We start from the raw sequence: 11,017 nt of genomic DNA on the forward strand, positions 1-11,017 counted from the left end.
TAAATTTTTTTGAGTCTTTATTCACTTATTATCTAAATTTTTTCTAAAAAGGAATAAGTTAAGTGATTATAATATATTTTTATTGATTAGATTTTTGTCTTTTTTACTGTTTGAATATTACTTACATAATTGACCAAATTGTAAAAAATTATATTCATAATATGGAAAATGCATTATATTCCTGGTTATCTATTTTTTCTTCTTCTAAAGTATAAGATAATGCATATATAGTGTTTCCAAGAAATTAACATGCTTACTAATTTTATGTGAACAAAATGTGAGCGGGAAGTTGTTGGGCTTTTTCAATCGTGGGAGAAACAGAAGGACTTCGAAAAATAACAAAAAAATAACTTAACATCTCTATTAGTACAAGAGCTTGAAGACTGACTACAAAAATGAAGATTAAGTTTGTAAAGGGGTTCAATGGAGGACGCTTTCAAATTCATTTTAAGCAACCATCGAATTCCCAGTGGCATTAAATATCCGTACAAAGGGCCGATAAAAAATAGAACCCTAAAAAGATAACTTCACGAGCAGCAACAATTAACGGATATCAAAAGTTACGGCCAACAAGGAAAATCAACTCGTGGCGGTGGCAATCGATGCCAGTTCACCCACCTTTCAATTCTATTCCACTAGTGTTTATAGAGGAGCTTGTGGAACCAAAGTAAACCACGGAATTTTAACTGTCAGATATGACCAGACTAATACGAAGATAAAAGATTGACTAGTGAAAAGTTTGTGGGGAAAGAAATAAGGAAAGAACATATCTATAAGAATGGAGAAAAATATGCAGTACAAGGAAGGTCTTTGTGATATAGTCACAAATTGTTTGTATCTACTAGTTTAGTTTTTTTTATTATCATTGTTCTAGCAATAATTTATTTTTTGAATTTCGGCCAATTTTAAAAATTATTCTTTTGATTGAATGATAATTAATAATGTGATGACATTGATTTTCCTTTCATTAGAAATATGCACTATTAACTTATAACGCCATTTAAACCAAATAATTGCTTTTATATCATACTTAATATTCTCTCATTTTTTTTAAAAAAATTAAAATTTATTTTTTTAATATTATTATTAATTAAATTTATATTTTATTTCTTATTTTGTTCTCTAAATAAATTAACAATACTTTAAATTTAATATAAAATATTATTAATAAAAACAAGGCAAAACCCATACGCAGGCCCCTGTACTTTACGTTTTTTATTCGACTAGCCCCTAGCTCAAAGTTGGTCACGCTTGAGCCATCGTACTTTCAAAAAGCGCATTGTTAGGCCCTTACCAGGGCGGAGTAAAACGCGTGCGTCGCACTCGTCGTTACAGAGCGTGATGTGTAAGTTTGCAATGACAGCCCAGACTTTTTTCTCCACGTGTGTAACCCTTGTGCTCCACGTCGATGCCGAGTCACCTTAATCCCAACGACGCCTTTTTGATTTTTTCTCTGAACATAACAAAACGGCGTCGTATTCTTTCCATTCACACCAGTAGCAATTTTCTTAAAACGGTGTCGCTGTCGACACTTAGAAGGTAAAAAAAACTTAATCGTTTTTTTCAACACTCACAAAATCGAAGAACCCTAATTTCTTAATCCCTTATGTTAAGAATGTTCCCTTCGTGCAACTAGAAATCCCTTCATCTCTTCGATTCTGCAATCCTAATTTCCTAACTATCCCTTCATCTCTTCGATTCCGTAACCCTAAAACTGGAAAACATGAACTGAAAGAAGCCCTAAGATGTCGTTTGTTGCAAAACATCACAGAAGTTAGTGACTGTTTGTTGACAAGATTTGAGAAGTTTTTAAAGTTGTAAGACGCCGGTGCTTGTAAAAAATCACAGAAGTAAGAGAAAGGTTGTAAAGCTGGGTGAAGTTGTCGAGGTTAGTAAGTTATCACATATTTATTCATTAACCGTGGTTTCCGTTATTGTTGGTTGTATCCTGTAGGATTTCATTATTTAGTTATTCTATTGGATAGTGGTCTCAATGTGTCACTCTTCATTAATTAGAGTTTTGGAAGTTAGGGTTTTTAATTGGATAAAAAGCAAAGTTGGTAGAACAGTCTGCATTTTTTATGTTTGTACATGTGTGTACTGTATATGTGGCCCCCAATTTTGGAAGTTAATGGCATTTCTGGAAGTTAGGGTTTGCAATTGAAATTTCTGTAATTAGGGTTTTGATTTAAATCATTTTGTTCTCCGCATTATACAATTGAATGTCACTGAAGTTGGTTGGTAGACTTTTATGATTTGTTTTTTGGAATGAATTTGTGGTCCCCAATTGTGCCAATTTCAATATTTAGGGTTTCATAATGCCTTTTTTGGAAGTTGGTGTTTGTAACTGAACTTTGTGCAATTAGGATTCTGCTAGTACTTTAAATAATTAAAATTTCTGCAATTAGGGTTTTGATATTACTTTACATTTTTTATGCCACTGAATAATAGAACTAGATTGTTAGTAACATTGGATCAATATTATATGGTTTTTAAATGTTATTTTTGGAGTTAAGTGGGTTACTAACATTGAATGGATATTTTTATATAAAATCTAAGTTTGTTTTCAGGGGTTAACTTGGACATAATTAATTTATATGATTTTGTTTGTGTGGGCTGAATATGTGGTCCCTAGTTTTGTAATGGTTTTTTTTTTGGAGTTATGTGTGGTTATTATAGTGAATAAATATTTATAGTAGGCTTTAAAATGTGTAACTGCTTTTTGGGGTTCTATCTATTTGCTTGTTGCACAGTCACACTTACTACTTTTTTGCAATTGTTGTTTTCAATGCTTTCTATTGCATGTAGCCCTAAAGGGTAGTGTTGTATTTCATGCAGAAAAATGAGGTACGTTAGCATTGTGATTTTTTTGTGGTATTTTTACAGCAAGATAGAAGTACATTCGTGTTAAACATACCATGGTAGAAGAATATTGTGATATGGATTTGCCGTCATACAATGTTATCATGTCATATGTGCAAAGGTTGGGGTATCCAAATATTAGTGGGTTATACGACAAACTGGCTTCCGGGAATCATGTCCTAATATTTGATCATAAAGGACTCTATGATATGATTGGGAAGCCTCTGAGTGAATCTGTTTTATACATCTAGAGCACATTATGAATGGCAAGTAGGACCCCCCCAATGGAACTGCCACCTCCTGTGCAATTACAGCCTGAGGTAGATATTATTGAGGAGCAACAAGAAGCTGAGGTGGAACAACAAGCTGAGAAGGAACAAGAAGCTGGGGAAGAGGTCCATGTGTAGGAACCAGTAGCTCAGGAACAAGTAGTTGATGAGGGTCATGTAGAGGTGTTTGAGGCTAGCAGGGTGCAGGATGCTGGGAGGGATCCAACTTTTGACAATGTGTGTGTCAATGTCAGTATAATGACTGATGATGTGGAGGAGGAAGAGCTACAACATGCTAGAAAAAATGTTAGAAAATCTAAGAGAAAATTGGTTTTTCATGATGAAAGCAGATTTGATAGGAACTTGGGTAGTCAGGAACATGAGGCTAGAGTAGAGATTGGTGAACAGGATGGAGAGGATGGATGAGATGATGGAGTAGAATCTGGGTCAGACCATCCAGCTCTAGAAGAGGATATAATAGATTCTGATGGTAGTGGTGATGATAGCAGCGATGAAAGTTATATTGAAGAAGATGAGGTATATGGTAAAGATATAGATAGTGGGGGTGGCACTGGCAGTGTCTATTATTATAGTGATGACCTAGGTAGTTATTACAGTGAGAAAGAAGATGATCCTTATCCTAAGCCTCCTAGGAGACCTAGTGTCAGGTATGATCCAAAAACATCTATTCATGTGTTCTGTGAGCGCATGATTTTCAGGAATAATGAAGAATGTAGGAATGCTCCAACAAAGTATGCTATCATGAAGAGGTTGAATTTTCACTATGTCAAGAATGACACAAAAAGGATAAAGGCAGTATGTCATGTTGGCTGCCCATAGAAGTTCTTGGCAAGCATTGATGGGAAGACACAGACCTTGATGGTGAAAACCTATATTCCTGATCATAAGTGCTATATTACCAACACAAACCGCATGGCAATAAGTAAATATTTGGCTAAGCATTTGAGGAACAGGCTAATATCCCAGCCTTCCATAAAGCTTAATGACTTAAAGGCTTTATGTAGATCAGATTTGAAGCTCAAAGTCAGTATCACAATGTGCGAGAATATCAAGCGAAGATTGTTTCAAGACTTGGATACAGTAACAAGAGAGGAATACAAATGCTTGTATGATTATGGAGAGGAACTTAGAGTTAGTAATCTAGAGACTACTTGCATAATTAGGAGCACAAGGGAAGATGGAACTGAAGTTAACCATTTCAAGCGAATGTATGTCTGTCTAGCTGCATGCAAACAAGGATGGATGGATGGTTGTAGGAGAATCATTGGAATGGATGGATGTTTCCTGGAGGTGTTTGTGCAAAGGGCAGCTACTGTGTGCCATTGGGCGCGATAGGAACAATTAAATTTTCCCTATTGCATGGGCTGTGGTGCATGTTGAAAATTAAGACAACTAGGGCTGGTTTATAAAGTTATTGGCATATGATTTGCATCTGCAGAAAAGAGAGGGTGTTGTGATCATCAGCTATATGCAAAAGGTAAAATGCACTACTTATTCATATTTATGAAAATATGTGCTTTATTTATAAGTCATTTTGTGCCTAATTTCTATATGTCCTTTGTATATGCCATTTTAGGATATATTTGTCAGTTTGTGCCAATTTATGTTCTATGTCACTTTGTGCCAATTTTGTCACTTTATGTCAAATTTTATGTGTTATTTTTGGAAAAATGTAAAATATGTCCTTTCATGCCAAATTTCATTATGTCATTTTATGCCAATGTCTGTTGTATGTCCATAAAATATTCTTTTATGTCAATTTGTATATCTCCTTTAATGACAATTCCTTTTATGGAAATTCTTGACAAATATGAAATTTGTACTTTATTTTCAGGGATTGAAGAGGGCTATACATAACCAACTTCCACAAGTTGAGCACAGTCGATGTGCACGCCATGTTTACGTTGCTTTGGCTAAACGTTGGAAGGGAGAGGAGAGAAAACTTGGTTTATGGACTTGTGCAAAATCAACGTTTGAACAACAGCTACGAAGAAATCTGAATAAGCTTGATATAATGGGAGTTGGGATGGCAAGGGATGTCTGTTCATATGATGTAGAGACCTTCTGTAAAGCTTACTTCAACACAACTGTTAAGTGTGATGTCATTGACAACAATCTGGCTGAAACTTTTAATGGGTGGATCCTCGATGCACGGTATATTCTGGACTTATTCTTTCATTTCCTTATTGATTTTTGACTGCTTATTCTATTGTGTATTTTCCTTTGATCTGTACAGCTGCTTGCCTATAATCAGTATGCTTGAGGCAATCAGAGTTCAAGTTATGACTAGATTGCGTGTGAAAAGGGAGTTTTATAACACTTGGATAAGTGACATATGCCCTAGAGCAATGACAAAGCTTGACAGGAATAAGAGTATGTCCTACAATTGGCAGATGATATGGAATGAGGAGCACATCTATGAGATCTCCAATGTGAATGATGTTCATGATAAGCATGTTGTGAACCTCAGAAGGGGTACTTGTACTTGTCGAGAGTAGGACCTCAGTGGTATACCCTGCCAGCATGCTATCGCAGGAATTCAGAGTAAAAGTGCGAAGCCTGAGGAGTATGTACATGACTGGTATAAAGAGGAAAAATATAGAGAAGCTTACCAGTTTATGTTGGAGCCTATTAGAGGGAAGATAATGTGGCCAGAAAGTGGACTTGAAGCTCTTGAGCCACCTATATACAGGAGGATGCCAGATAGACCAAAAAGGTCCAGAAGAAGAGACATTCACGAAGCAAAGAAGGTTGAGAAGTTAGCAGGGTAGGAAGGGTAATGCAATGCAAAACATGTAGTGAACCAGAACATAATGCAAGGGGATGTCCTAACAGCGTAATATTTACTACACAGCCTATTATTTATTTCGTAACTTTAACATTACAGAACTTGACTAACTACTTTTAATGTTGACAGGATCCAACACTTCCAACTAAACCAGCTAAACCCAGGAAGAAAAGCAATGGAGCCTCAACATCAGAGGTGGTCAGACCTTCTGATCGATTGGTGGCAAAATTTGGTCCTAGAAGAAAGAGAAAGAGAGCCTCAACACTTTTAGTGATGTCCATTTGAGTAAAATAACCTCCACCACAGCAAATTACACCAATGTAACCGCGATATCTCAGCATCGTGTATGAATTTGAGAAAAAGTGTTAATTCGTGCATGAAAATGAAAAAAATTTAAACTGCGTGATTAAAACGAAAACCCTTTTAATAATTACAATTATTATTAAAAAAAGTTAGAAACATAAAAAAACAAAAGTGACTAGCATAATCTATAAAATGACCACTCACTAGAAATTTATAAAAACAATTGGAGTAGAATACCACTAAATTCAATGTTGTTAAAACCAGACAGGACCGTCCGGTCAGACCGGGTTAACCGTAAACCGGTCGGGTATCTGGTTCGGTTATGTGTAAAAATCGTATAGCTAAACAATCGGTCAGAAACCGGATTGAACAGGAAAAATCCGATTTCTGACCAAAACCGGATGAATCCGGTTTTTTTAAAAAGTGAGTGGAAAAGTTATTTTTTTGTCCAATTTATGGTCCCCTACACATCTGTCAATTTTTCAACTACACAACACATTTATTTTTCTCTCTCTTACATAACACTTTCTTTTTCTTTCTCTTACACAACTTTTTTTCTCTCTTATCCACTACTTTTTCTCTCTCATATATACTAATAGATTTTTTTATATAGTACAATTTAGTTATTCTATATATTTTTTAAAATATTTATTGTTCTTAATAAATTTCACGCAATTAAATTTAATATATTTTTATTTAAATAAATTATCACATTTTTATTTATTAAATTTGACTACTATAATTAATAATCTCTCTATGTTTTTTTTTTTAAAATTAACTTCTTATACAATAAAATTATTTCATATACACTTAATTACACTTCACAAATTTAATAATTAATTTTAATTGAATATATCATTGTATTTTTTTATTTATAACTTTTAATTGTATAATTTTAATTTAATTGACAATAAAAAAATTATTCTTTTTTCTCATAAAAAGTAATTATTCTATATATTTTTAAACATTGATCACTTATAATATATTTTGCATAGTAAAATTTTAAAAATAAATTTTTATAAATTTTTATAAATTTTTTATCATTTTTTTATATATAAAATTAGGTATTTTTAATTTAAATCATTTTTATTTATTAAAATTATAAAATCCGATCCAATCCAATCCAACCCGGTTGAACCGGTCGAACCGTGAACCCCCGATGAAGCCGGTTTGCTTTCCGGTCCGGTTTTAAAAACATTGACAAAATTTACATTGCAGCTCGATCAAGCTTCGTGTTCAGTCTTGTTATAATTATCTTATTATTATGCTAAAATAAAAAGAAAAAAGATAACTTTTATTTGTCAAGCGTGGGGAGTACAGTGCGTATAATAAATATAGACTTTTAGTGATGTGAATACTTTTAGTTAAATTTTTGTTATATAAAATTATTATCAGTCTTCAAAACAACATTTATGGACACATTAATTTTACACTTTTTGTAGTTGTTTTATAAATTATAAATTAATAAATTTAATCATTAATAAATTTTAGATTCATCATATATATTAATTAATAAAGAATCTACTTTACTTTTAGATATTAGTTATTATAATAGCATTTCACACAATAAAATTCAATAATAATTTTTATATTAATATGTTATGTTTTTCCTTTTTTGTAGACTCTTTTGCCTCCTCCTTAAGTCGTAATTTTTCGTACGCTCCTTATGAATTACTTTTAGTGCTGAAATTTTGAGATGGAGATTTTTGCCACTTTTTGTAAAAGAAAACTTGGCTATATAATAATTTTTAATTAATTAATAGTTATTTATGAAATTAATTTTTTTTATTTTTCATACAAATAGTTATTTCTTATACAACTAAATATTGAATAATTAAAATTCTATTTTGCACAAGTTTTTAATAATATATTTTATTTAAAAATTTCAATACATTATTATTTATAAAATTTGATTGTATAATTTTTAGTTTAATAATCATTATTTATATAAATTAAAAAACCATCTTTTTCTTTGTCATACAGAGTGATTATTCTACTACATACTCTTGATCATCGATCATTTGTTACAATATTACATTTTAAAATAAATTTTTTATCTATTTATTTATATTTTTTATTTATGAAATTGTATATTTTTCTTTTAACTTAAATAATTTATAATTATTAAATAAAAAAACTGAGCTAATCAAGTTCAACCTGTTGAATTAGAAACTTCGTGTAAAGCTGGTTTGATCTCCGATCCGGTTTTAAAAACATCGTATTATTTTCATCCTTGTCAATAGTATTAAATTATCTTTCAATAATTGGAATATAATTTGTTTAGTAATACCGAATTATAAATTATTAAATAAAATTTATATATATATATATATATATATATATAATTGACATGAAAAATACAAAATCAAATTGAACGAGATATTTTTAAAATATTAATTAGAATTAACATCGTCTCTAAAATATTACTTTTTTAAGATTTTAATAAAAAACAAACACTGCACTATGTTAATAAAGACAATTTCTCCACTTACCTACAATCTCTCATCCTAAATTCTTGCCAAACTGTCATTAATATTTCCACTTGTAAATATGTAACAGTCTGAAAAATAAATCTGATCCTCACCACCACATACAAGAATCTAATTAATAAAATTTCATTGTTAAAAACCTCATAACATTCATTTTCAAACATGTCACACTTTGAAAGTTTCATATCAGTTCTATTATTGGAGCTTACCCACATAACTATAATCTTACATTTTGAATATTTCAGTTCTCACATCTATTTAAGACTCAACTTATGATTAACTCAAACACAATATCAGTACACTCAAAAACCTTTCAAAATAACACTTCTCTGAGCTGTTACGTACTAAAAAATGGCTTCACTTCGATTTTTATCGATCGCGCTCTTCTTCATTTTTGCTAATCAATGTACCTCCCGCAAGCTTCATGAGTTAACAATCACGGAAAGGCATGATCAATGGCTTGCAGAGTATGGAAAGTCTTATAAGAATGATGAAGAGAAATTAAAAAGATTTCAGATATTCAAGAACAATGTTGAGTTCATTGAGAAATTTAATGCTGGTGGTGAGGAATCATATAAGCTTGGGATTAACCAGTTTGCTGATTTAACTAATGAAGAGTTTAGAGTTTCATGGACTGCTTATAAGAGACCTGTTAATTCATTAATGGCATTGACAACGACACCGTTTAAGTATGAAAATGTTACTGATCCACCTTCTACAATAGACTGGACAGAAAAACATGCTGTTACTAGTGTCAAAGATCAGGGAACATGTGGTAAGTTATGTGATATTGAAATCCAACATTTATTTATTTTCATATCATTTTCTTACTTAATTTGTAATTTTATTAGGTTCCAATTTGGCACTAAATACTTTTGATTGTAATCTTGTCACTTTTCGGTCTGATACACGACAATCATATAGAATACATTTTAAAATTTTAATTCATATAAAAATTATATTTGATATTTGAATTAATATTTCCTATGGTGATATGTTGTCACTTTTCTATATAAATATGATGACCTAGTGAAATATATTTTTATAATATATTATCACTTTGGTCGTTATGTCAGTAGCACTATAAGAATGTACAAAAACTTAATCAAACTAAACCGATAAGTCCAGTTTAGTTTGAAAATTAAAGTTCCTTAAAAATTTAATATTTATTTTTTAAAATGACAAAATTATTTTAAACCATGAATTTAATGCCTTATAAAATAATAGATTAAAATTAAAATTAATCTAGCTTACACATTTTGTATGAACAGGAAGTTGTTGGGCTTTCTCCGCCATTGGAGCAACAGAAGGACTTCGTAAAATTACAAAAAATGATTTAACATCTCTATCAGTACAAGAGCTTGTAGATTGCGACATTAAAGGCGAAGACAAAGGTTGTGAAGGCGGTTCAATGGAGGATGCTTTCAAGTTCATCATAAACAATCGTGGAATCACCAGTGAAATTAAATACCCATACAAAGGAGTTGACCAAAAATGCGACCCGAAAAAGGTGACTTCACACGTGGCAACAATCACCGGGTACCAAAAAGTTCCAGCAAACAGCGAAGAAGATTTGATGAAGGCCGTGGCTAATCAGCCGGTGGCTGTCTCAATCGATGCAGGTTCCACAACGTTTCAATTTTACTCCTCTGGTGTTTATAGAGGAACATGTGGAACTGAAGTAAATCATGGAGTTTTGGCCGTCGGATATGGCCATAGTAATACTGCAGCGAAATATTGGCTAGTGAAGAATTCATGGGGGAAGAAATGGGGAGAAAAAGGGTTTATTAGAATGGAGAGAAATGTACAGTCCAAAGAAGGTCTTTGTGGTATAGCCACAGATTGCTCATATCCACTAGCTTAGTTTTATTTATTTATTATTAACGTTTTAGTAATAAGTTTTTTTTATTAATTTAGTTCAATTCAATTTAGCAATAAATTATTTTTTGGTCGAATGATAATTGAGAGTGTGATTGAATTAATTTTTCTTTCAATAGAAGTACGCACTATTAACTTATAATACCATTTAAACCAATTAATTAATTTTATATCATTCCTTTTTTTAATAAATGGCCATAAATAATAAATTAGAAAACATACATAACCATATCAACTAATTAAATTGAAATCATCTTAACATTTTCATCCCGCTTCCAACAACCAAGAGTATTATTAATAAAAAAAGAGTTAATTAAAATAAAAACCAAATATAGCAAGCAGAATCTATAAATGACTACCAACTAATATTTGGATAGAGTGCCACACAATTTGCGTTGCTCCTCAAG

The 11,017-nt window shown here is 31.6% G+C and overlaps 1 protein-coding gene across 1 annotated transcript; it reads left to right on the forward strand.

Moving 5' to 3' along the window:
• The first annotated feature begins 9,011 nt into the window (after window positions 1-9,011).
• LOC126676838 (senescence-specific cysteine protease SAG39-like) lies at window positions 9,012-10,693 on the forward strand. The gene is made up of 2 exons (XM_050371135.1): window positions 9,012-9,507; window positions 10,004-10,693. Exons 1-2 carry the CDS (start codon window positions 9,084-9,086, stop codon window positions 10,594-10,596), a joined length of 1,017 nt encoding a protein of 338 aa, XP_050227092.1. The 5' UTR covers window positions 9,012-9,083; the 3' UTR covers window positions 10,597-10,693.
• The last annotated feature ends 324 nt before the right edge of the window (window positions 10,694-11,017 follow it).

Source organism: Mercurialis annua, linkage group LG4 (genome assembly GCF_937616625.2).
Source record: "Mercurialis annua linkage group LG4, ddMerAnnu1.2, whole genome shotgun sequence".
Lineage (NCBI taxonomy): Eukaryota > Viridiplantae > Streptophyta > Magnoliopsida > Malpighiales > Euphorbiaceae > Mercurialis > Mercurialis annua.

What these genes read in the sequence shown, in the direction of transcription:
- LOC126676838 (XM_050371135.1), top strand. Translation starts at nt 9,084, where the DNA reads ATGGCTTCACTTCGATTTTTATCGATCGCGCTCTTCTTCATTTTTGCT. An exon ending in CAAAGATCAGGGAACATGTG is followed by an intron (nt 9,508 to 10,003) that starts GTAAGTTATGTG and finishes TTGTATGAACAG; the next exon opens with GAAGTTGTTGGGCTTTCTCC.